Below are 27,422 nucleotides of genomic sequence, written 5' to 3' on the forward strand. Positions count from 1 at the left end.
CACCTTCTCCTTAGAAACATTTTTAACCAAAAAGATGGGGAGAGCAGTTGACTATTCATGCATGTAGAAGATATTTTTTTTAAACTAGCCCCTTAGACAATATTGGCATTTTGTCATTTTTCTCCCTTATTAGTGGCTCTCTGAGGGCTACTGAAGATGTGCACTGCTCCCTGTTCCATTCTGTTTCCAGAAACCAATGCACTGATAATTCATGCATGCTTAGTTTTACAGAATGTAATATTGGTGTATGGTACACCCTACCTTAGCTCAGAAATATGTTAAGTGAACAGTAAAAACCACAATTGCTTGCTGTAAGTGATTTACTACTGCTGAAACAGCTATTCTGGGCACTTTCCATATACTTCAAAACTGTCACTTAATGGAGTCTGTGCTGGGCGGAGGCATGTCCTTTACTTTGGCAAAGACTCCCTTCGCTGAGGAGAATCCTTTGAATTCAAATACTTCTTATCATTTTGCAATGGCATATGACATGTGTGAGAGCCTTGCCCCTTCCTGTGCCACTCCTGCCTGTCTTCCCTACTCACAAAGCAGAGTTGCAGCCTTTAGCATCATACCATGTGCTGCAAACCCCCGTGTGCAGTGACGTGCGGAATTAGACTCTATAACTCGCAAGTTATAAAGTAGGTATGTTTATTGCGCGCAGATGCACGGGGGATCGGTCCTCCACAAGCGTGCATACCCGAAGTGACGAACCATCTCACATTTATACAATGAAACAAATGAATATTCAATTAACGCCTATACATATTCGTTACCTAAACCCCGCTTCGTATGTTAATTAGCTTTCCAGTCCGTTTGCTGGAATGTGGTGGTCTTGCAGGTTTGTAGGTGATTCATGTTCTTGTGACCATCCGTGACCATCCGATCTTCTCCAGCAAGGAGTGGTGATTCATGTCCTTGTGACCATCCCATCTTATCCAGCAAGGAGACTTAGCACTCCCTCCCTCTAGATAGCATTGGAATATCTCTCATTCTTTTCTCATTCTTTTTTTAATAGCCCCTTTGTTAGAGGAAGAAGGGCAGGCGTCTCCTCAAAACTGTAGTTGTCTCCTCAGAGCTGTGTGCCTATGTGACCAGACACCGCACCCATGACCAGTCACCATACCCACATTCCTTGAGCAGACACATACAATCACAATCGATGTCCATTGTCCCCATTTCACACTATTTCTCCATATAAGCAGCACGCTTTGCTTCTGGCTATAGCTTTCCTCTTAGTCCCTGTCCTCAGGGTTGTCCTCTCAGTATTTCCTTTTCTGCAACCTTGTGCGTGGAAAAACCTAACCTACCCAGAGAAACAGCAACTTCTGGCGTCCTTCAAGGCAACGAGACATCCTTTGAGTATGCTGAAGCTCTTCTAACGCTCTATGCGTATCTTCTCTTGTGGTTTTGGACTTCATAAGCCTTTGATGGGGTCTGGGATGTTTGCTGTAAATCTCCAGATTCTGGCAGTGTCATAGCAGTGGGCTGGAAAAGCTCTCTACACTGAAAGCACCTGGTGTAGTGAGTTTGACACAGGAACATCTTTAGCCCTTGGAAGGGAAATTAATTTCCTGTTCCTGCAAGGGAGGAGCTTGTTCAGGGAGGAATTGGCACTGCTTTTCCATCTTTGCTAATGATTTAAATGCTTCTTCATTTTTTATGATGATCTTGTATAAGCAGAATGGAGAAAAAAATCCACTAAAGCAAATAAATCATGTTTTTCTGAAGATCTGTGTAGAGTAGATCAGAACTGAGCTCACTCAATGCTCTCTTCTTGAAAAGATGTCTTCTAGCACCCTTTCAGTATGGGTCTGCCTTGGCAGTATGATCTAATTGCCCTAGATTTAGATTTGTGACATTCTTGGCTTTTATTGAGTATACTCAAGTCTCTTCATCCCTTTATGCCTTCATGTCCCAGCCCCAGTTAATATGACTTCTGTTGTGACACTGGGCCGTAAATGCTTTGATTCATGGAGGGGAGACACAGCATGTGATCTACTTGTTTCTAAAGACTGATAATCTTATCAGCAATAATCTTATCAGCAAGTGAATGGTGCATGATAGGGTGGAGACTGTTAAAGGGTCCCTGACTCGCTCTCTCTGGATAAGGTGTATGAGTAGCCACGTTTAGACTGGGTCTGAGTTATAGGAGGAAAGGACAGGAGTAGCTATATACTCCTGATCTTGAGGGAATAGCCCGGCTCATTGCTTTAAATCATTCTGGGGTTTTATTTTTCTGTGTCAGCACTGTCAGAGCCTATAATCCTCAAGCAAAAGAGGCCATCCTGCCCTACCAAGAGAAGGACTTAGTGAGGAATCCCCTTCAGCAAGGATGTGGCAAGCAGACTGACAATGTAAAAGAAAGGAAAAATATCCTGAGCCAATATGCATAAATTAGGGCCTGGATATGATGCAGAATTAAAAACAAAACATGAAGAATTCTCCTAAGTACAAGGAGCTGGTGGAGCCACAGAATGGGCAGCTACTGCCAACCATGCATTGTAACAGCAGTGATTGAGCAGGTAATGATTATGCATTAACCATCGGTTATGTTCATGCTATGCAGATAGGGAAGACTTGATGTAGCAGATAAATGTTATTTCTGCAGACATTTTGAATAGCAGTCACTGTTCATATAGTCTCTATGTCCCCTTCCAATCCAGAAGTAGTACATAATACATGAACATTCAGAGTAGATGCCAGGGAGAATGTCTTAGGCAGCTGTGAGAGATTAAAGATACCGGAACATTAGACTTGCATCAGTCCTGAGCTGTGCTATGAACATCGAGACAAGCTGGCCTTATGGCCAGGGGAGCTTTGTTCATTACCTGGCGTTCTGGTCTCCTGGAAGACTGAGCACAGTTCCCTTGTGCTTCTGGTGTAGGTAGAGATTTCTTGTAGAAAGTACAGGGTGACCATGCTTGTAAAATGGCATATAAAACTTGGTAGTATCTTTATAGCACGAGAGTCAGAATTGTTTGTGAGAGATGAAGACGGGAATCTGTGGTTTTGCTTCCAGTTCCGGTGGTGACTCTAGTCTATTGGAATGAAAATTTTCACTGGTAAGGTTCAGATCTGTTGTTCATTAGCTTCTCATCTCAACTGTAATCCCAGTAGGTGGTTGTACAAGTCCTTTTGGAGCCTTGGTTTCCCCATCTGTAAAAAGGGAAATGTTTCATTATTTATTGTGGTTTATGGTCTTCAGACAAAACAATGCAGAGTATTGGTAAATAGTTTCACTATGGTTTTTATTAGCCTGCCCTTCCCAAAGAGCTTATAGCTGCTGTCTGTTTGCATTTGTATTTTATGCCAGTGGGATATAACTGTGCTCTGACAGTCAGCTCTTTCAGCATTTAGGGAAGAGGAGTTTGAAATCTTCAGGAGCCATACAAGTCCTTACTTCAATTCTTTATAAATTTTGTAGGAAATACACTCAGCCATACTTCCTAAAAGAGGAAATGCTTGAGTCCTGTCTCCTGTGTTTAGAATAAACAGAATCCAGATAATTTAATCTAAAAGGAAAACATTCTTTTGAGGATAAACAGCCTGAATAAAACATTTTTGAGCAAACCCATGACAATGTCCCTCCCTTTGCACCACTCCCCCCTCCCCCCCAGCAGTTTCTATCCTGAAGGGTGCCAGAAGCAGCTGGCTAATCAAGGGAATTGGCCTCACCACAAACCAGACTGTAAATCTTACTCAGAATACCATTACACTTGCTTCAGTCGTGCTGGTACCTATAATCTCCCCAAATGATCTTTGAGGATCAATTGGACTGTGCAAGTGGGCACATCTTACTTGGCTTATTCTGCATAAATGTCAAGTAAGACCCATTGCCTGGCAGACAGATAGTCTGGGTTTGTTTCTAGATGTTAATGAGGGCCAGATGCAAAGACTTGTGTGGTCTGGGGCCGATGAACTGCTGTTATCTACACTATGGAGCCGTTGGGTTTCTTTTCCCTTCTCCACTAGGCAAGCAATAATAAACTGTTTTCAGTGTTAGGAAGCTGTTGCAGCCTTTCCATTTGCTGAGCTTGCTGGGCTGAAGAAAAACAGGAGGCAGAGGCCGAGAGGGTAAACTCAGGCTTGAAACAGGGAAACGAAGGGTGAGTATCTCTTGTCACTCCAGATATGGCAGCCAAAGAGCAAATAGGCATGTTAATTGTCAGTGCAAGATTTGCACATTAAAACATGTCCTGGACAGAATGCCAGCATCTAATAAGCATGTGTTACAGAATAAGAGGTACGAAAAGGGATAAGATACTCACTTAGCCTGCTATCTTGTTTACAGCTATTAATAGGAGCTGGTTTGAGGGAAAGAATACAGGAACAGGGTAAAAAAGGGATTCTTTCCCGGCTAGATTTTTCCTGATATTTATAGTCAGCAAATGGCTAATGTACTTATCTAGCCATACTTCCTACTGTGGCCCATAGGTTTACCACAGTTATTTATGCCCTTGTCTCAGTTCTGTGAGCTGTCACAATTGCATCAGACTCTGACAGATGCCTCGGAAACTCTACGATAATCCTCATAAGTATTTTACTTCTTACATAGATTCAGCCAGTGAGTCAGACTCCTCCTGCCTGAGAGCAAACATGGAAATACAGAGTTAGGAGCTACTGGCCCAGATGAGACTAACAGTTTATCTAAATGACAGCTTCACTCCAAAATGGTCCAGTATTAGATGGAGGTGGAAGAAAGCACACAACTGACAGTATGTGGAATCACACGCTTATATGGGAAACTTGCTGCTGAATATTAAGGAAAATTATGTGGTTATATACTTGAAGAAATAAATCTAATGTAATTTGTGATTGAGCCTTATAAATATCTAATGTCTTCCTGAACAGAAGTTATGTACTTTGAATCTCTTTTAATGATGCCAGTATCAGAAATGGTGGGACTACACCTCTCCAGAAGGGGAAGGTGGAAGCCTGTTTAAAGGACTGCTGACTCAAGTATTGCTTTTGCTGTTTTTGGGTTGTGAGAAGGGACAATGCGCCTGGTTTTGCTGGTACTGCGGGTGTACCGTTCTGTTACAAGCCCACTGCGACTGCATGTCTGTCTTTAATGGATTTTAAGTGCATGGCAGAAGTACTATGAGTAAAAAGGAAAACTGTATATTTAGCATATACACATCCTTGACACGTACCCAGCTTGCCGTGCAAAAGAGGGCACCGATCTATGCAGGAAATTTGCCCAAAGTGTGTTTCAGTGTGAGCTTACTGGGATTTTATGGGAAAAATGTTTTGTGGCCAACATCTGAGTATAAATAAAAGGCATGGAAACTAGCTGAGTGTACAGGTCTGAACTGCTGAACTTCAGTGAATCTGATGAGTCTGCTGTAGTAGGGAAGAGAGGCTGGATCATTTCTCAGATTGAGAGAGGAATTGAAACAAAAATCGGCTAGAGAACCTGTTGGAGTTTGAGCTTTGGCTTTGTGGAGAGTTTCCCATAGCCCCAGGTGGTTTTGTGAAGAGTTGGCTTTCCAGATCTCCCTGCAGCCTCACAGCCATGCCCTTTTTCTCTGGCTGGTTCAGGACAGAAGAAATGTGTAAATTGGAATGTGATGTTTTGTTTAGGAGCTTGTGCCTGGGTCAGGGTAAAGGTCCCTGCAGTAAACCCCAGGCACAAGGCTGCTTTTCAGTTTGTGGAAACAATACAGCCCAGCAGGGTTTAGCTCGAGGAAGGAATGTGAACTGTTTAGGACTAGGAGATGGCTCTGGGCTGTGCTTGCTGCCAGATATACACAAAGCTCTGTCAGAATGTGCTGTCTGGCATCTCTTGGCACCTCTCATGTTTTACCTGCTTACCTTTCATAGTAAATGTTTTGGGGTTTTTTTTGAGCACCAATGTGTCCGGGTGAACACAGACACAAGGATGACATGATAGACAGTTTGTCCAGATCAAGGGGTAGGGTGCTGTGACTGATTCCCTGTGAAGAGGGAGAGAATTAAACACAGTTGTGTAAATCCCACCCTCGGTTCTGAATGAGCCCTGGATCCTAACATCAAATGACAGCTGGGTCTGGTTCATGCTAAACCCTCCCTGTCCTTGATGGAGCTCAAGATCAGGACAGCCACTGTTGTCATTATCAGATAATTTCTCAGAGGGCCCTGTAATCTAGAATATAGGGGTCTTTAAGAGCCAGTAGCTAGAAGTTGAACCTTGACAAATGCAGGATAGAAACAAAGATTCAAGGGCTTACCAGGGAGTTTGATGTGCCACTGAACCAGTCTATTAGTGGAGCAAGTAGGGCTATTTCTTGGAAAGAGATGCTAATGGAACTGCAAGCTGTCAAACTGTGCAGACATCATGGTGATGTTCTGTGGTTTCTACGCTGGAAACCTGGATGATCAACACTTGCCTTTTCTGGCTTTGAAAATCTATTAAATGCTGCATTCCGTTCTTACGATTGTATTATGGATTGAGACTTAATTTGGTAACATTGATGGAACTGTGCACTTAATGTCCCATTGAACTGTTATGGGCTTAAAATAGGCATTCTGAAGTACAACTGCAGTAGTTCCGCAGAGCTGTGTAGTGCATTACCATTAAGTAAGGTGGCAAGTGCAAAGTTCGGGTGGCAAATGTATATCAATGATGAGTGGACCAAGTCAGTTCTGAGACTCTAAAAAAGACCATGCAGGTATCAGGCTTGCTTTCCTGTTTCTATGTTTTCTTTAGTTTGTCTGCTTAAACGTATTTTCTTAACCATCTGAGTTTCATATTAGAATAGATGCCTGACTTATCCTCAGTCTTATAATTTATTCTAAAGATATGCATGAGGCTTCTTTTGTTGTTTTTGAGAAACCCCATGGGGTTTGAGGCTTTGTTAACCTCTCCAGCTAGCTTTTTTTAAAAAAAGCTCAACAAACAGAAGTTTATGTCAATTTTTCCTGTTGTTTATACCCACAAGTTTTTTCAGTCTGAATCAAGTCTTTAAAAACAATTGACTTTCAAATAGCTGCTGTATATCCAGAATCTTGCATTAAGAGGAGGGTGCTTTAATTGCTTTCCAGAGTAGCAGGCAACAAGCAAGTACTATGCATATGTAGATATAACATATGTTCTTTCATTGCTCCTCTTTTTGTATATGTTCTGTGCTGTTTCTTTTCCCAGCTATCTGCCGCTTCTCGGTCTCTGCCAATGAGCATATAAAACGAGGGGAATTTGAATCAAAGTACAGACTTTAAAATTTGCAATATTTGAATGGGTTTGAAATTATGTGAGCGGTTAACATCCCTGTTGTTTTGCAAAAGAGATTCAGCTGTCCAGTTTTTCCCCAGCCACTAGATAACCTAAAGATTTTAAGTCTCAAGTCCTCTTACATGAGTTTCCTCATCAGTCTCAATTTGCCTGTTTGTATAAAAATATACACATATTTTAAGATACCCAGAATCATGACTGTCTTTGTTCTGTACTCCTATGCAGCATCTAAACAAAACATATCCTTGTCTGAGGGCTTAGCCTAATGTAAATAATATCAAGCTGCCATGTCTAACAGACATCCTCAATTAGCCAAATTACATAGTCAGAAAAAGAAGAGTAGAAGCAAATTTTTACTAAGTTGTAATTTGGCCCTAAACATGAAAGCCTCAGATGCTCTTTCTCGACTGCCTTGGCCTTTGAAATAGTCAGATTCACCACATCAAGAGCCTTACAATAGTAGGGAGGCACCAAGATGCTGCTTGTGTTTGTCGCATTTATTTTTGATTGTTTATTTATTTGATCTTAAAAGTTCTTTGGGGGAATCTCTTATCGGCTCTAAAATGTGGTTGCACTAGTAAATAAGAAGCAGTGACATTAAAAGCAATTGACATTAAAATGTTGTGACATTAAAATTAATCATATTTGATGGATGTTAGAGACTGAATTCACGAGGCTCCCGGGTTGATGTTTTAGCAAGTTTTGACATTCATTTTCCCCCTCGGTTCCTGCCGCAGTTGCGTAACTGCCCTCCCCACCCGCTGGTCCCAAAACCTTGTACGGGGAAGGGATGCTGGTTTGGAAAGGAGAGTCTATTTTTGTGGAATTTGGTGCTTAGCAGTTTGGGGTAAGATGGCTGTTCTAGTCTCCATCCGGTGAATGAGTGTCATTCTCAAAATCACAGCACTGATGACGTTGGTTTCTTAATCAGCAACATGAGGCTGAAGATGAAGGGGACCACTGGGATGTTTGCAGGAGAGCTGCAGACAGAGTTGCTCTGGAGCGTTTGCTCCCTGTGCTAGGGCAGTTCCAGGCAGAAGTCTTGCAAGAAAACCTGGCTTTTGTAAGGCAGATAGGGATTGGGTTTGTTGCCATTTTTAGTAATAATGGAAAAATACTTAGGTTTTGTAACAACTGCTGGAGGTTCAGAAGGAAACACTGTCAGTTGCCAGTTCTGCTCATGTGGTACCAGCACGAAGTGAAAAAGAAACTGACAGTGTTTTTCTTCAGGACCTGGGGTTTCTCAAAGAGCTGGAGGGGGTGCGGTATGACCTGACACCTGTATCTTATGGCCAAGTTCTTCAGCAGCAGCCAGGAATATGATGAGTGTTAGTACTGGCTGATGGCTGGTCGCTATTCCTGTGCGTACTTTGTGAAGCAAGAGTCAGGTGAAATCAGAGCAGCCTGCTGCTCTCCCTTTGGGTAGCTGAAGCTTACCTAGAGATGTTCCCTCTGAGCAGGGAGCGAGAGAGATACGCAGTGTTTCTTGTTTCCAGTATAACACTTTCCAACATCCTTTTTTAGCAATGTGAAGCTGGAGGGGCCTCAAAACGAACCAATGTATTGGGCAAGAAGCCAGCTACCTCCTTGCAGCTTGAGCTCTGCGCTGGCTTCACTTTCTGTCCTATTTGGAAAGTAGAAGCAATGAGCTAACATGAGCTGTGGATTTATTTTTTTTTTTTCCCCTTTCCCACTGTGGTCTGTATAGGGTGCCAGTCTTTGAAAGTCGGCACTGTGGGCATATAGTTTTTTTTTTTTTTCCATGGCCTCTTCTTGGCACTGAGTGGTAACTTGCAGGAGATTCAACATAACTTTCATAAGAAGTAAAAAGACTGCCATAAGTTAATTTAGCTTGGTGGTAAGGAGAGGCACTGAGAATTGTGCCTTCTGCAGGCGGTTTGATTTGGATTGACCTTGTGAATTGTAGATCTTATTCCCAACTCTGCCACTGATTCCTTCTGACCTTGGTCAGTGTGTCCCTAGTTATCCATGGGCAAACTGAGCTTTCAGTATCTGCTTTTTTCCTTTGCAAACTGAAAACAGTGATACTTAGGGGGTTTGCTAAGGGGCTGTGAGAAGAACATTGTGGTCTTGGCATGGGGAGGGTCAGTGAGAGGGTTGCGATTTTGTCTTTTTTCTCATACAATGTGCATGGGTCACCCTGTGGAGTACCAGTAGGGGAAGGTAATGTTATGGCTGTTTTTGCTTACGTGATATGAAACTGGTTAATTGACTGCTACTGGATGAAGTCCATAAGGTTTAAAAAATGTAAATAATTAACACTTTATCGAATATACTATATTTCCTTTTCTTTGCGCTTTTCTGTTTCTCTTTGGTGATATGCAAGTCCCAGAGGAGTAACAGGTAAGCTTGAGTATCCAAAATTTCTGGATGTGCAAGGTAACACAAGTACCTTGTGTACAAACAAGTTACAGTTGAGATTTTTTTTTTTCCCATGGCTGGTTTGCAGAGGTGTTAAAGACGTGCAGCTGTGCGTGCCCTCAGTGAAGGGTATGAGGGTGAACAGCAGCTTGGGGAGGTAGAGAAAGACCAGGGTGATCAGGTTAGACGGTGGTTTTTTGCTAGTCTTCCTTCTGACTGAAAATGCCGCCTTAAAGTGGGGGGAGAAGCTGTGTCAGCCCCTACTAAAGAAAATGGGTTTTCCTAGAGAAGCCAAACCAGCAAAAACCCATGAGTACTGCAGAAACTAGCCAAATATTTTGGTGGCTTTTTTGTGGCAATTCTGGCTCAAGAACATTGGGAATTTTTTATGACAAAATTAACCCACTGGAATACTGAATTGCAATAATATAAAAATTTCAGCTTGTGGGAAAACACTTTTGCGGCTCTTGCAGAGGGGGTACCTCCCTGCAGACCTGGGTTTATACGCATTCCCAGGATCACCAATAGGGCATGAAGATGAAGGAAGCAAACTGGAGTGTTTGAGCTCCCCAGTTATTGCTTTGATTCCCCAAATCAGAGCATTGCTGGATAACATGAAGTGCTGTGCAAATACTAAGGTTTTGCCTAGGCACGTTTTTTGCTTTGCTGCTTTGTGCTGCTTTCTGTGGTCACTGAATGATGTAGTTATTTTTCTGGCATTTTGTAATACAAAAATCAGTGTGCCTAATTAAATATTGGGGAAAACCTGGTGTTAAATAGTTAAATAGTATATTTAATTGCAAGTTCAGGCAATCGAGAAATAATATCAAATGATGGATCTGATCAGTTACAACAGCTTGTTTTCCATCATGTGGAGAGAAAAATAAAAAAAAAGCTGGTACTGGAGTGAAACTGGAGACAGCTGTGACCTGCTCACAGATACTGTCAGCAGTAAAAGAGGTTGAATTTGCCAAATAAATTATGTGCTCAGTTATCCCCACAGACCACACATGCTAGGATAGCTGGGGTACGCTGTAAACGTGGCTGACAGATGGCTGCCAGACATTACAATGGACTTAATCATCCAAGACCCCACCACCCCAATCGAGCAGCTGTGTACACAGTTTGTGTCATGGTGGCTGAAACCAAGCTATGGCACTTAGAAACTTCCCTGGAGCCAAGGCAGTGGGACAGAAGTATTGTATGCTTTTTTTTTTTTTTTTTCTGGGCAATCTAGAAGCTGCAGCGAAGCAGGAAGGTGTAAGGCTTATGGAACAGGCCTCGAGTCTCATGGGTCTCTCCTTGACCTGTGGTAGGACTTCGAGCTTGTCATAGAACAGTATAAATTGGAAGGGATTTCTGGAGGTCTCTGGTTCAAAGCAGGGTCAGCTTACCTCAGCCTCCTCGGGATTTCAACCAGTCCTGTTTAAAAGCTGGAAGGATGCAGATGCCACAATCTGTGAGCCCCTGTTCTGGTGGTTGACTCTTCCCATAGTGAAATGTTTTCCTAACACCTAACCAGAATCCCCCTTTTTAGAACTGGTCTATTGTCTCTCATTTGCTTGTTGTGCATCTCTGAGAAGTCTGGCTCTGATTTCCTCTATCATTTTGCTGTTCCCTCTGTAAGCTTTACATATGCATCCCTGAGGCATGCAGGTTTTCTTACATAAATTGAAAAGGACAGAAGTGAGGTGCAGAAAAGCTGCAGCTTGTCCAGAAAACCTTACTTCTGCATCAGGGCTTGAGGTCCTTTTCTAGCTTGAGCTTTCCTGCCAGGAAGCTTGGATGAATTTCCTAAGAACTCCCCACTGTCAAGTCTTCCCAAAATCATTCGGTAGAAATTTTTCCTCCATCACTTCTTGTCAGACTGTACAGACCCGCAGTGCTCTCTGTTTCCATGGAATGCCTGTATCCTTCACTAGCTCTGGAGTCCTTGTATCCTGTAGCTTATGTCCTTTCCCCTTGGCAGATAAAATACCAGAGGTTCCGCAGGACAAGGTGAATGCGAGCCAGCAATGTGCCCTTGTAGCAAAGAAGGCCAACAGCATCCTGGGCTGCGTTAGGAAAAGTGTCGGCAGCAGGTCAAAGGAGGTGATCCTTCACCTCAACCCAGCACTGGTGAGATCCTATGTGAAGTACTGTGCCCAGCTTTAGGATCCCCAGCGTGAGACAGATACGCTGGAGTGAGCCCAGCTAAGGGCCACAAATACGATGAAGGGACTGAGTGCCTGCTTGGAGCGGGACGTTGGACTAAGTTATCTCCTGAGGTCCCTTCTGATCTCTGCTATCCTGTGGTTCTAAAGCCGTTCTGATACAATGGAGATATCAGGAGTTTACGGTAGGAGCTACAGATACTGTTATTCTCAACAGCAGCTTTAAAAGTGGCTCTGAAAGGTGATGCGCATTTGATCACAACAAAATCCAAAACAGTTGTTCAAAAGATAGGAAAAACATAGTAAAGTCTTTTTTTTTTTCTTCTCAGACTAGGCTTTTCTTCAACACTTCACAGGGTTTCTTTAACATCTCTTGTTTGATGAGTCAAGGCTGTCGATAGAAGCACTTCTTGATGTTAAGGAAATCAGTTGGTCAAGTTGTAGTAGGAAGCTCTCTGAAAAAGAACATGGGAAAAGTTCAGTGATGCTTTGAAGTTGGTCAGACCTCTTAGATAAACTGAAAAGGAGGGTGGAAATTCAGAGTCCCAGCGGTGGAGCTGGTCATGTGTGCTATCCATTCCTCCTAGGCTTACTTCTGTATACTTCACCTGACCTTTACAGTATGTTTCTTGATAAGATGCCTGACCTTTTCACATCCAGTTAGCAAATTTGTTCAACTGTTGCCTGAATCCCACTTTTACCTCCTCCCCCACCAAACCCCTCTTCCTGTTCAGCATCCTGGAAACATTGTGCTTGCTCACCAGAGCTCAGTGATGTACTGTCGCTCTCAGACAGGGCTTGTTTTTTGGTGGTTGGTCGTTGTTTTTTTTTTTTTTTTTGCTTTCAGAAGGCCGATACCCAATGCCTGTTTTTACAAAGGGCTCTGCCTTGCCAGTCTGTCTTGGGGCATCCCTCACTTCAGGAAAGGGACATGTGCCAGAGGAGAACTAGATTGCTCTTTTGAGCAAAGGTCACAGGAATATTTGGCAGGCATGATGCTTGCGTGTTCTCATTCAAGGTTTCCCCTAGCAATGGCCCTAGGCTTTTGCAGATTTTGTTGCTTTGCAGAGCCCTTGGTATCTGCAAACATGCAAAATATATGTAACACACATTTCAGCTGCTGGCATTGGAGCTCTATGCTGAGCAGAGAAGAAAATCTGCTTCCTTACCAGTCTCACGCCTGTTGCAGAGGCAGTTTGCTAGGACCATTAGAAACAAAGTAGTTTGGTGTGGGTCAGCTCTAACAGATTCTGAGCTGTTTAACTCTGGAATAGTACCCTTCCCTGTTGTCCCCCCAACAGTTTGCAGGTTTTATTTAGCTCAAGTAGTACCGAAGCTTTGTTATAGTCTTTCCACCTGCATGTTTGAAAGCCAGTTATAATTGTATTCGGTAGGTCCGTATTTTGAGCATGCTTCTATTTCTGAGGTGAGTGAAATGGATCTGCTTTCTGGTTTAGCCCTTATGCTTTTTCCAAGCATCTTACGTAGTGACTTAATTCATGCTTTGAACTTTTAAAGTAAGATTAAGGCTTTGATAAATGTACATTAAGATTAAAAAAACGATGGGTTTACAAGTAAATAAGTAGACAGTTGCAAAGCCAATAAACAGTATGCTTTTCCGCGTGTTTTTAAATGTTCCAAAGCTTTCACAGAGGCAAAAAAAAATATTGAGTTATTCTTTATTTTTATGTTATTTCTTAGGGTGCGGCCTTGTTGCTGCACTTAACCAACTTGATTAATGCAACTTTATTGTATAGTCGTGTCCTTTTTAGGACTGTAGGCTGTTCTCAAGTGGAATGGTGGAATGGATGCTGAAGTCAGAATTTGGCCCTCAGCTCACACACTGCAATCCTGGGGGTAATGGAATCCGCCTCGGACTTTGCTGTTGGTGCACAAGAATGCCTTGGGTTCAGCTGTGCTTCCAACACTCATTGGAAAAAAAAATATAAATAAAAATGCAGAAATCTATCATACTTGGTATTCTGTGTTAAATAACATTTATTTCCTGTGTCTGACTTTTCAGTCCTTAACTTCAGAATCACTTGCAGCAGCTGTGCGGTGTTGCTGTCAGTTAAAATAGCTGTTGTGCTTCGCTTTGGAAAGCTGTCCCTCTGAAGGGAGAAGTTTTCCAAATTATGCTTGTCTCTCCTAAAGTCAATGCGAGTTCTCACGAGTATAGTATTCAGTCTAGTCTTTGGTTTTAAAATGTTATTGGGAAGAAGCTCAGGATCTTTTTGAGCGCAGGGCCTCACCAAATGCTTGCTTCGGTACAATGCGAACTACTGCTCTGTGTGTGGAGACTTAGTGAGTTGTCTGCATGATGCCAGTTTCCTAAAATGCAGTTTGGTGTCTCCTCCAGCATTTACAGTGGGGTTTGCATTCCTTGGTAATCCCCACTTGCTCAATTTGTAGCTCTGATTCAGAAAGTGGAATTTACAGAGCTCTGTCTCTACTCGTCTGAGACCTTAGCGTACGTGTCCAGATGTCATAATGCCTGGTAACAGTGGAAAAAACAAGGAGGAAAAAAGTATCTGTTCTTAGAGTCTGCTTGCAGCTGGTACGCTGCTGCGCCAAACTGTAGGAAAGACACTGGGAGGGAGTTGGATCTTAGTGATAAGATAACTGAGAACCTGAATCTTCCTTTTTTTATTTCCTTCTGGCTCATACTGAAGCCACTGCAAGGTTGGGGATTAAGACAATGAGGTTTCTTTAATTTTCTAACCTCTGACGAGTTCAGTAAATACAAAGGAATTGATCCTAACGGCTGTAGTATCGGTGAGAAATAGAGCTGCAGACAGCTGGGTAGACCATATCTGTAACCGTAATTCTTTTAGAGTTAAGCTGCTTTTGTTCCTGGTCCTGTGCTCAGACCAGAAGACTTCACCTCATCTTCATCCCAAAAGTGTTGCAGAGTTTAATGTATTTCTTCCACAAGACTTGTGGGGGTGATGGGGAGGAGCTGCTGCTGCTGTTCATTTTCTGCCCTAGGGTAGGCTGTAGCTGAGGATTTGAGATTGAGTGAATATGAAAAGTGACAGAGTGCTAATACATTAGGCATTCATTTTGTATCATATTAGTAGTGCTTGTAGTGGATAAGTGAGATGTCATACTGCGTTATGTGCAATTATGAGTACGCAACTGAACATCTCATTGAGGTAACATGGATGTGCTGAGCAGGGACTGAAGTCTGTACCTTAAAACTATGTCAAACTTGTTGAAAAACTCTGGGAGAGAAAGATGCAGAAAGGCATGAAGTTTACTTGTGAGTACCTTCTGGGTTTCTTGGTAGCTTTTTTGGCAAGCTTAAAACGAGTTGATTTTCTGTGATGAAAAGCAACAGAAAAGCACCATCAATTCAGTGCTTTCTAGTTAACGTCTTACGCTTTTATGCTAAGGTGGGGGGCAGTAAAAGAGGGAATCCTCAGTACAAGAATGGTTTTATTGAGAATCTTTATCAATGTCTCTCAAGTTTCTTCTCTCCCTGATTTTCAGAGTTACCTCAGCTGATGCAACCTACTGTTTGGATTTAGAAATTGGTGAAGAAAGATCTGATGGACAAATACTATTTTGAAAACACTTTTGTTGCTGTCTCTTTTGGTTTGTATTCTGGATTCTGCTTGGTGTCTGCCTTGGGCAGATAACTTCATTTCTGTGTGCCTTCATTTTTATGTTTGCGAACTGACAGCAACAACAGGCGTGCTGGAAGACTGGGGCCTAAGCATACTTTGCAGAAGACACCCTAGAAATTATTACTGAAACAGTCCTTCTTCTCATGCTTCCAAGCCTCACTTGAAACCAGGCAAAAGGAGTGAAATCTCTGATGTTTAGGGGTGGAATGTCTTGTCTCTTGTTTTCCTCAGTACAAAGCTTTTATAGGGTACACAAAGCAGCCCAGCAATGCTTGCAGAGAAAGGGAACACCAGCCAGCCATAGGTGCTTCAGCCCCCGAGGAATCTGATACGTACTGACAAGCTCTCTGCACAGATCTAGTCCACACAGCTTGAAATCACCAGCTGCATTACTGAAAGGCTTAGCTGAGCTGTGTTACTGTAAACAGAAGACACCTGGACCACTTTACTGATAAAATTGCCTGGACTAAAGGCTAAGTAAGGGACTTCACACGTTCATCTGTACAAACACTCTGTGAACCATTAAATAGGAAGATGCAGTTCTGGTGCCTTGTTTTCTAGTCTCGAGGGATGTAAACCCAGAATCTCCTACTTGCACTTAATTTTAAAATGCAATGAGAAAAAGGACAGCCGCAGTACGTACATAGCTGCTGGCTGTCTGTGAAGATCCTCAGCTAATGGAAAGCTTCAATGTTTTTCCAATATTCCAAAGTCTCTGCAGGCTTTAGATTCAATGATGTTTGTTGGTGCTGAAGGCAAACTTCCTACTGGCTTTTTCAGGGACAGAATTTTACTTCTTGATTCTAGGAATGTATAGGTAAGATTCTTAGGCTGCATGGAGCCGCTGGGTACCGCAGGATCAGGCTTTCATCTGGTTTTAATCTACTAGAGAAACCCTGAGGTTTTCCTGGGGAACATGGCATCCTGGCTGCTGGGGCCATTTGTGAGACCTGGACTCGCACCGGGCAGATCATCTCAGTCATACCCGGGGGGGTGTGAAGACCTAGTGTGTTTAGACAGTGCCACTATGCTGGTAACAGCCATCCCCCAGACTGCTTCCCTGGCTCACCCAAGCCTGCCCAGGGCAGGGTTGGTGGCTAAATGCCCGTGTTACCACGGCTGTTATTTCTGTTGGTAGGAGCCTGTATTATAACCAGCCAAATTCTAGCCCCCTCTGCACTCTTGCTCAGTTGTTGCAAACCCCTAAAAATCAGAAGTTTTGCTTTGTGCAGCGTTGCTTTTTCTGTTCTCCTTGGGCCTTCCTAACTCCGCTGCAGTTTCAATTCCAAACGCTTCACGTCACCATTTGGAAACTCAGCCACATGCAGGACTCTTCCCCGTTGCTTTCTGTTTTAACAGTCCTCACAAACCTCAGCCCCAAGCACATGTGGTTCCAATTACAGAGAACCTCTGCAATGCTATGTGGATATGGATGGGGATAGGCTGACCTCTTTATTTCAACACAGCGAGCCTGTTCCTGTGGGAGCTGACTGTTAGCTCACATTTTTCTTATTTGAGATGCTTTTGCTTCACAACCGAATTCCTGAAATCAAAGGGAGGCAGAGGGGAGCAGGCTGCAGGCAGCATGCACTGGGGGCCAGGTCTTGGTCACTTGGAGCACTTGAGCTCTCGGGAGAAGGTGACCTTTGGCCTTTGTGTCTATGCCAGCCAAGGAATACAGAAAGCAGATGTCCCAGAGCACAGCCTTGGCTGAGCTAATTATCCTTAGGAGACTTCGGCCGCCCCCAGCTTCTCCTCCCTTGTGCACAGAATGTGAAATAACTGTCTGTAAGAAGACACCATTTTATATTTATTTTGGCCTGAAATGCTGTCAGGGTAACTAACTGTTAGGGCTAGTGTGGGCTGAGGGGGAGCAGGGGGTGTCGACCTTGTGGGTTCTCCTTACAGCTCTGGAATAAACCAACATAGCTATCTACTAGCTTGGTTTATCCACAGCAGAAACCGGGGAAAAGAGGCAAAGGGGAGATAAAAGCCTTGATGTACATGTGTCTTGTCATTACTGAACAGTAATAGAGGAGGAAAAAATGTTTCATTTATCAAGAAATCTTGATTTTAAGGCTTACAGTCTCCTGAATGTTCAACTGTAGAACTAGTGTCTGTAGTGTCCTTAGCACTTAACTGATTTGAGCTTCTAAACATCTCTTAACGTTTTACTCAAGATGTAATTCTTTGGCCATAAAAGTAGTTGTTAGCCTCCTATTTAAGCATGTAAAATTGTTAATTTGTTTATTGCAAAATGCTCAGGCTTTGCTCGTTACCACTGTAATGACACTGGATGGAGTGGGTGGGAGGCTTTTCTTTTTCCATAAAGAAGCTTAGTAAATTATTTCCTACAAGACTCTAGGAAGATCAACCTCAAACAGATGTGAAATGTCTTAAATTCCTGGCATGAAGAAGTGGTTCAAAGTTTCAACATGGCAGGCTGTCCTGAGCTTTTTGGTTTTTAACTCTCAAACGTATTATTCTTGCATATACCTAACTTAGGTATATGTTTTCAAATATTTTCTTGAGTGGGGTAAATGTTTTTACCCCAAGAAGGAGAGTCAGATGTGCAGGATTTTTTTATCTAGAGGAGCACTATAAGCCTGAATAATTTTGTGCATATTCTTTGGGCTAATTTAAATTAAGTACAAGGGTTTTGCATATTTGGATCATTTAGACTAAAATGGGGTTCAGCCTGCCGTTCTAGCTGAGACCAGCAATAGCATGGGACTAGCGGATGCACCTAGATGTGGGATTTATTTTTTTTTTCCAACAGCCTACCTGGATTTTGAGAAGAACGCGTGTGTTACTTGGAGGACTACATGACCAAAGCTTCCTTCTGAGAAGGACCCTGCTTCCAGATAGTGGAATCACACAGATGTGACAAATATTTTTTAGTATCCCAAGAAGGACTCCAAATCAGACTACAAAATTATTGGTTACACTTGAGAACTTGTCTGCAGGGGACTGTTCTTCTTTTGGAAGGGATGTGATGTGCCTTGACAACAGTGGCTATTCACTGTTCCTGTCACACTTTCACCCAGGCAACATTTTGATATTAATGAACAAAAGCAGACAGAGCACCTATCACAGGTGAAATGGAAATTGTCCAGACAGTGCTATAAACTCTGTGTGTAGAATCCATTGGAATTCCTGCTTTTGTTGTACTGAAGAAAGGTTTCTTCAGCAGCAGGTTTAAGTCGCTCGCTTCCCGGGTAGCTTCCCCTTTGTGCTAGGACAGGATGTCTTGAGCTGCAGGAAAATTACATGTTGTATTTCAACTCCTCCTTGGACATCAGTGTCTTGGAATAGTCTGTTGCAAATGTAATCTCTGATAAAAAGCCAAAATAAATAATAAAAAGCATAGCTAGAGAATAAACTTCAGAGGTTCCAGGAGCAGCTGAAAATTGTCAAGACCCGTTTTAGGTATTCACATCTTAAATTAACTTTGTGTGGGTATGGTTTGGGCTGAGCCTACAAAAGCATTATGGATTTCTTGTACCTCGATTTTCTGAATCTTTTCTAGGCTGTTCCTCCTAATTCCAGCAGTTAAGTGATATAGCACAACTTATTACTTTTTAAAAAGTATAATCTATATTTAGCATTGCTCCCTAATTCAAACCTCCTTCTGAAGCTAATGAAAGATTTAAATCTGGAAGCTCTTCAGCTTTTAGCACATGCATTTGCCTACAAATAAAAATGTCAGCAAAACATTTATTTTCACTTTGATTCTGCTTGTATGTTTATGTATATTTGATGTTGGTGGTATATGTGTGCATTTGTGTATATACATATGCTTGCTATTGGATAGGCACTATCCAATAAACTGAAAATAAACTGAACTTGAGAACAGCAAATATATAAAAGTGTCTGAGATAGCGTTAAGGATTCAGACATGAAAACACAGTTTGGATAGTCGTAGTCTGTGGTAAGGCCAAATACACAGTCCCAGTTTGCTCAGCACTTGCTGCATAGTGCAGGAGATGGCTCCTTTCCTCTACACCCATTTCAAAGGGCTGACGTTTCTGAAATTAATACACATTAAAAATCAGCAGTCCTTTTAAAAATGTTGAAAGGAGTTCTGGGAAATACTTTGACTGGCATCTTTGCATAAGAAAGATGCAGGATATTGTCTACACTTTTTTTCTTTCAAGTCTGCTACGCACGCAAGGCAGAACAGCCTGTTATTGAGGGCTAAAAATCCCTTTGTGCCCTTCCCCTAATAAATCTGTGCTCGTGCCATGTGGGTGCTCTGTTTAGGTGCGCTAGCTTTGGTCTTGTTTAAAATATCTGTTGCTCTGTATTCCTTGGATATGTAAAACCTCGGTGAGGGATGAAGGATAATAATCTTTCTCCCTTGTCTGCGGGGTGTTGGGTGAGTTATTGTCTTCTGAACAATAGAGCAAACATTTCAACATGACTCTGTTCTCCTCCCCTCCCCCCCTCCCCCCCCCCCCCCATGCAGATCACTGCCTTGCCTGCGGAGTGGCACCCAGTCTGGCACTGCACCCAGTCCAGCACTGCACCCAGCGCTGCTTTTTCAGGCCCACGGCCAATGCTTTCAAAATGCTGCAGTTGCAATAAGCTCAGGGTTCCTGCTCCGCAAGAAAAACCAACCAAACCCCCTTTTTAAAGTCATGGGACAGACCGAGTAAGGCCTGAGTAAAGCTGGAAGAAGCAATTTTCCAATTGCTTTTTGCTGCACACGGGATGTGGGTGAGGAAGAGGGTTTTCGGGGGGGGGTAAGAACTGTGGAGCCTGCATATATGTGGCATTACTGAGCAAGACTTGGATCTGAGTTCTGGGAAAATAATCTATTGTCTTCACCTATTGTCCGCTGCCAGCCCTTGCGGCGTTACTCTGAGCAGGCTCTGCCCTCGTGTGGCTGCCAGGCTCTTCGGGGGAAAGGTGCGGAGCCTGCTGAGCACCCATCCAGCAGGGCAAAAGTGCTTGCCAGGAGCCAGCCGCCTTTGCAGTCCAGCCCGGGTAGGTCCTGGCCAGCACATGGGGGTGTCGGTTGCAGCAAGGGGTGCTCCCCGAGCAGGCACTCACCTTTAGTACTCATTGAAATGGACCTTACACAGAGTGAGGGGGGAAAAAAAATGGTAAAAGTACTATGAGAAAAATCTCATTTCTTTGACCTGTTCTTGCTAGGTCTCATCTACGCAACTAAAAACTTCAGGGGGCATTTATTCTTTATTGCATAATAAAAAACTTAAAAGTAGAGGGAATCTGGATGTTTTCTGTTTTCTTTTTCTTTCTGACGCATATACCGTACATTGCAGCATGTACCTAAAGGAGAACTTCCATTTCGTCGCTGCTTGCTGCAGTGAGACCCTACCCAAACTATTGAAAAATTTGAGGTTTGTTCACATTGAGCGCTCTCTGGACTTTTTTGTGGGTAATTTTTATTTCCGTAACTGGCACCCTATGTTGGGTACTTCTATGAGCTGTTTTCAGCTTCCTTTTGACTTTGCACAGTTATAGGTGACTGGAAAGAAAATGAAGTGAGGCTCTTGTCTAGAACGCCTGAAAAACTTAGATTACTTTGTGAGTTTGTGGGCATTATTAAAGAACTAATAAGGACTAAAGGGACAAGTTGTCTTTCTTATAAGACAGACATGTCATGGAAAAGTATGTAACGTATGTGACAATCTTGTCGTCAGTTCAATGGTGAATCAGCTCCAAATTAGCTCTGATTGCATGTACCTTTGAAAAAATGAAGGGTGTTTAAGAAATTGGCAGTCACTAGCTCACTGGATGTCTCCCTGATCTTACTCCTGTTTAGATGAGTTTATAAGCACAGGGCTCTTTCTCAAATCCAGAGCATGTTTGCTGAGGGCAATGAGAACCAGACCAAGGTGTGAGCTCTTCTATAAACAGTCTGCTCAAGCCAGAGAGGAATGAAAATGATGCTTGTTATACTCCCTCAAAAAGTGATTTATAATCCGTGTCAAAGCTTCTAATGTACAACTACATTTTAAAATGTAGAATACCCTGTGAGGTGTGCACAAAACCGCTGTGCTCTGTTGGCCTAGGACGTTGAAAATGTTGTAAATGTTATGTGAATGCTCAGTACTGCAGTGCTCAAATTAAACCTATTGATCAGTCATCTAGCGAGTGTCAGCACGTTAATGAAGGCAGCCCGCAGCAATGTGGGCTGTAGGAGAGAGCAGGCGTTCATCTTAGGCAGAATGTATAATTGTATTTGGCAGATGGAGCTTTGAGACTAGCAAATCCAGTGATAAACTGGATTACTTTTCCCTTTAAAGAAAGCAGCTAATGTGGCTGAAAAGGAGCTTTCACTCTCATCAATTCATGCAGAGATCTGCGTAGGGGAGAGCTTAATCCTTTGCAACACGCCGCCTGTCATAACATTCTGTTTTATGTATGTGCATGCATACAGTAGAAAAAGATCTTTTATAGACGTGCTTGGCAAGTATTGATTAAATATCAGAAGCTCAGGAGCTGAGGGACGGTCAGGCCAACAACTCAGGCAGATCTGAAAATGGGAGCAGGGACAGAATCAACTGTCCAAAACCAGAGTTAGTCCTGAAGAAACAGAACAAAGCTGAGGAAGCATCATGTTGGATTTAATTTTTTGTGGGTTTTTTTTTCACTGAAAGGTAAAGGAAAGGCTAAAGATCCGCTGTTTCAATACAAATACAGGAACAAATTCAGCTCTATGTAACTAGAGCTTCTTATGCTCTTGCCAGTAATCTTGCTATGTCATCAGAGGATTGTGTGTTCAGTCACAGATGTGACTTCCTAGTGCTGCCAACTCTCCCAGTTTTCATCGGTTTCACAATAACTGGTCCAAGAAGCAAGATACTTCATCTCACTTCATTTCACAGGAAAAAAATAATGGGTTTAGGCTTTTTTCTTGTAAGCAAAACTTAAGAACAACCTAACTGTGCTCTGATGATTTATATGCAAAAGGCAGATAGCAATTTTGCCCTAGAAATCCCCCTGGAAACTTGGTTGGAAAAATTTTTATTTGGTGTCATAGCATACCTGGGGGGACCTTGACCTAAATACCTGACATTTTCCATACCTCTGATCTTTTGGATCAGTTGAGTTTGAACTTAGCATGGCTGAATCCATGTGTTACCAAAAGTTGGAGACGGACAAAGCCAAGAATCGATCTCTTATATATTTTTTCTTCAGTTTTAACGGGGATGCAGTATACAAAAACTCGGAAATAAATTTGAGTTTCGCAGTGACTAATGAAGGCAGCGCTGGTTGAACATCATGGGGTTTTGCAGCACACCGTCTCCTGGTCCAGGTTTTAAGGATTTAGTTAAGGTGCGTTTTGGATTTTACTGCCTAACATTTAAAAGGCTCTGCTTCCCTCTCGTGGTTCAGTTTAACAATGTCATCTTTTTTTCTTTTTCTTTCTTTTTTTTTTTTTTCAAGTCCTAACAGTTTTTTACAATTTATGTGTTTTGAGGTTTCGGTGGGGTTTTTTTTCTGTTGCTATTCAAAGATGCTTCACCAGCCTACTTGTACCATGCCTTTCTTAAGGTTAATTCTCTGGTTCCCGGGCTGGTCTCTTATTTCCAGTGCTGAGATGCACATAACAAACAACCTCCAGTTTTAGGGAAGAGACTCCGAGCCTTGTCAGGCTGACACAGGAATCAAACAACGAGCTCTGAGGGGTCTTCTGGGTGGAAATACTGCTTATGAGTTAAGGTAATAAAAGGTGAAGGCAAAACCGAGGAGGTTATCTGAAATGTTGGGTGCATAGAGGATGTGGGTGCGACTTTAGTATTGACAGCTCTGGAGTGTGAAGCCATCTGTTCTTCGTGCTGAAGTATTCGTGTGAAACTAACTGCCTGTGTATGTATAGATGTTCCCTTTCATCAGCTGCAATCTGTCCAGGAAGCCAAACTGTTGGGTTTTCTTTGCTGTGAAGCAAATGAGGAAGAAACCTAAGCTGGGAAGACTTGTCAGTGCAGAGATGCATCCTTAATCCTGCCCCTGACTACCGGCGTCTGTCTTTCAGCTTCCTGTTCTGTTTGGCTGTCCAAAGCTCAGACTGAATTTAAGAGAGTGGCTGAAGAAAACGTGACTTTGCCCTGTCACCACCGCCTGGGCCTCCTGGAGCAGGGCAGCCTGGATATTGAGTGGCTGCTGCACATTTCTGAAACGGTGCAAAAAGCGGTAAGTGCAGCCATGGGTAGCGTCTGCTGAGAAAATCTTCTTATTTCTATGTTGACAGCAGCAGCAGCCATTGATTTTAAAAAGGCTTCTGTGATGATCTTTGCAACTTATTCTGATGAAGCAGGCAGCGTTTAGAAAGCACAGCTGACTGACTTAGCGAGATTTATAACGTAAGAGAATGATTCAATAGTCACACATGCTGTATTGGAACAGGTTGTGTTACAATCCAGTTTTCTTTAACTAACACTCTTATGTAGTCAGTCACCATCAACGAAACTTCAGTATTGCCCTTCAGGTTTTCAGAAATGATCTTGGCTTTTGTAGGCCCGGTTCTTGAAACCTTGTTTTCAGGAAAAATGTAACAGTTTAGTACTTACAAAAATCAGGTCTGCAGTAACTTAAATTAGCTACCCAAAACCAGCCCAAATTTAAGACTGCTTTTGTACATTGTGGCATAAGCTGACATCTATTCTGACACTAGTATAAATGCTCCCATTATAAATCTCTAGCCTAAATACAGCTGATTAATCAGTTTCAGATTGGAAATCCAGGTTTAATCTTCCACCCTGCCACAGGCTTCCTGTGTGACCCCTGGCAAGTCACGTAGTCACGCAGGACCTTCGCCTGCAGTTCCTGGAAATGCTTTGATTTGGGGTTCCATGTGAAAGTAAAATTACAACCGGCTGATCAGCGACTGTCTCCGCTCCTCAGGTGATCACTTACTCTGGAGGCCGTGTTTATGATGACCTGAACGAGGAACAGAAAGGGCGTGTTTCCTTCACATCCAACTTCCTTGCTGGAGATGCATCCTTACAAATCATATCCCTGCAGTCCAGCGATGCGGGGAAGTACATATGTAAAGTTAAAAATGCTGGGCAGTACGAATGGGCTCGCATCACCCTGAAGGTTGTAGGTAAGGACATTCTATTGTTCTTCCAGAGAAAAAAAAAGTATCACTAGACTCATTTCCTGGAGAGAGATTTATTTCAGCAGGGTATAAATACACAAAGACATCTTATGATCAGGTTTTGCTGTTCATCTCCATATCTGCCTTTGCATTTTTTGGCAAAGGACAGGACACAGGAAGAGCCTAAAGAACTGTTTTGTGGAAAGTGTAGTTACTTGCAAAATCATATGAACTGTTCTTTCCAAATTATCTATAATTTCATCACACAAACTAGACCGATCTTCTAGCTTAGCTGGCCATCACCCTGTCCAGATCTCCTGCTGAGGGCTCTGGGTTCATGTCCTAAAACCCCAAACTGATCCAAGTTCGGTAATGGTGACAAAAAAGCTACCAGGGTTAGCATTTCTCTGCCCTGATTTCAGTCTGTTGGTTGGCTTTTTCACGTACACATGTACTGCCATGGAAGAAGTGCTGTGGCCCGCCAGGTACTGTGGGGAGAAGGAAGAATTGGAGAGGTAGGAGGAGGGGAAGGATGTTCTCTAAATCATACCTAGAAGAGGAACACAGTGATACAGCACCACTGATGCAAGTATCCATGAGGCAAACTGCCCCAGAGTATTCTAATGTGTCATTTCTATGTCTGAGCCAGCCAGCTCCGCTTCTTAGACTATGAAGCTGCACACAGTTGCAGCTAAAGTCCCCTAACAAACATCACTGCTGTAATTCCTTAATGCATTCCAGAGAAGGCAGCTCTTGGAAGCTGAGCAAATAGGCTGCTGCATTTGCATGAACTGTCTTCTGTTCTAGAAAAACCTTCCAAGCCCAAATGCTGGCTAGAAGGGGAGCTGTTGGAAGGAAAGGAACTGTCCCTGCAGTGCCGTTCTGCCTCTGGCACTGCACCCATCTCCTACCGATGGCAGCGCATAAATGAGGAGGACGAGAGAGCTGAACATCTCCCGCCTACATCAAGAGTCAGTAAGTCAGGTCATTTCCCCTTCGAGCCCTCAAAGCCGGTTAACCGCCCGCCCACGTGTACGTGCACGTTTACAGTGACGTGCCAGCTTTTCAAATGGGGATCACTCGGTGGCCGCCGTAGCAGTGATACAACGGTTCCTCTCACTAGTGCTGCTGGTCAGTGTGGTGTGCTGCACCCTGAACAAGGAAATGCATGAGGAGTTTGTTTATTGTTTTGCTCAAGGCTGACAAATGGTCTTTTGTGAGGCATCATTGATTGTTCTCGAACGGATTTGATCTGGAATGTCGATTTGTGCTTCTGTGTCCTATCCACTGATACTGTTTTTTACCCTTTTCTTTAGATTAATCCCAGTGGTGTTTTTCCTGTTTCAGACATTTCTAATCCTGGGCAAGTCCTGCTGAAGAATCTTACGCAGATGAGCACAGGGTTATACCAATGCATTGCCACCAACGAGGCTGGACAAGAAAGTTGTGTTGTCCAGGTGACAGTGCAGCGTAAGTATTGGCACGTAACCCATATTTGCAGCAGCGCATGCGCAACGCTGCTCCACAGCTGTCCCGTCTCAACTGGCAAACTCTGTACCAACCTTTGCCCTTTCACTCTTGAACCACATGGAATAGTTCTTATTTATTGCGTTTTCGGTTTGCACAGCAGCCCTCTGTATAACCTGCGGTGGCAAACACATCGTTTGGGCTAAGATGTTTTGGTCTGTTAAAAAATTTGATTTTGAGAAAGGTTAATGACATATGAGGGGAAAACCAGTGAGTTAGAGATTCCAGAGTCTCCAGCTTTTGGAGTGATTGCATGAGATTAGGCTCAAGTATAAAATCTCCATGTGGATGTTCCATCATTCCAATTCCAAATTATATATTTGTCACACTTGGGACAGTTAAGCTATCTAAAGGCAGCTGAAAGGCTAACTTTGACATGACATGCAGAATAAAAAGCAGCTTTTGACATAGTTTGGTTTTAATCCCAATTTAATAAATTCTGATCTGAACACCAGAGATTAAAATGCGTATCCTACCTGATTAATCCCATCAAGGGTGTGTGCATGTCTAAATACCTGCGCCCTTTGCATATGCATGCAAGCAAAGGGAGGGGTGTAGCACCAGCATTGATGACAAATCCAATACAGTTCAGGCTTTTATATGCAGCTCTAGGGAGATCAGCAGGAGCTGCAACTGCTGTGATAAGACTGCAAAGAGATAAGTATCTTCTTGGAGATCCCACAGCTTTGGAATTTTTCTGCCCAGCCAGGCCTGAATTAACTTGGAATATGGTCATGTAGCAAAGAAAACCCATTCGCCTCAGGCAGCTGAAGTAAAAGCATCCAGGCAGGTTTTATGCCAATTGAACTGAATTGGTTTAAAACCTCACTTTGGTTTGCTAAACCCTCCACAGGGATGAGTCTTAAGGAAACAACTTTCAGCCAAACCCAACCTAATCATTCTTATCAAAAGAAGTTGTCACAAAATATCAACCAAGGGCACATATACACTAGGATCTCATTAACTTTGTTAGTTTGGATGAGAAATGCCTTGCATCTGCACAGTATGGTCTTCCTTTCCTCCTTCCTCTCTATCCCCCTCAGGTCACTTTTTTTCCCCCAATTGAATAATTCATTCTGCAAGTGGATTGTAATCATTTCTGGGTGAGTTGAAGAGGAAAAAAATCCTCATGGGGAAACATTTGTAGTTTAAACACTCTTCTGCCTCTAGGAAACTCTTTGGTGCTTTGTTTTGCATGTGGGTTGTCCTGTCTGTCTCTACTTTCTGTGCTTCAGTGCTCTTAGAGAGGATTTTTCTTCCTCCTTTCAATTCTGACCCATAGCTGAAGGCATAGCACTAGCGATCCCACCCTTCCAGAGGTGAGTACTTTTCTCACTGTTAGCTCAGGTTTAGAAACAAAGCCTGAAGATAAACTGGTTCAACTTCTGCATGGAGACACTCCCAAATAAGTAGACTGATACATTCTGTTCTGATTTATCCCCGGT

At 42.9% G+C, this 27,422-nt stretch overlaps 2 protein-coding genes across 2 annotated transcripts in view; both read left to right on the forward strand.

Moving 5' to 3' along the window:
- The window catches only part of HSPA8 (heat shock protein family A (Hsp70) member 8), a 240,724-nt gene that overhangs the window by 198,537 nt on the left and 14,765 nt on the right, over positions 1–27,422 (forward strand). The window lies entirely within an intron of this gene.
- The window catches only part of CLMP (CXADR like cell adhesion molecule), a 47,975-nt gene that overhangs the window by 15,224 nt on the left and 5,329 nt on the right, over positions 1–27,422 (forward strand). Inside the window, exons 2-5 of the mRNA XM_080366855.1 lie at positions 23,386–23,543; positions 24,255–24,456; positions 25,258–25,425; positions 25,798–25,920. Of these exons, the coding sequence (XP_080222981.1) occupies positions 23,386–23,543; positions 24,255–24,456; positions 25,258–25,425; positions 25,798–25,920 (651 nt within the window). The remainder of the gene's footprint in view (positions 1–23,385; positions 23,544–24,254; positions 24,457–25,257; positions 25,426–25,797; positions 25,921–27,422) is intronic.

The sequence above is a fragment of the Falco punctatus genome (assembly GCF_963210335.1).
Source record: "Falco punctatus genome assembly, chromosome: 16".
In the NCBI taxonomy this organism is placed as follows: Eukaryota; Metazoa; Chordata; class Aves; order Falconiformes; family Falconidae; genus Falco; species Falco punctatus.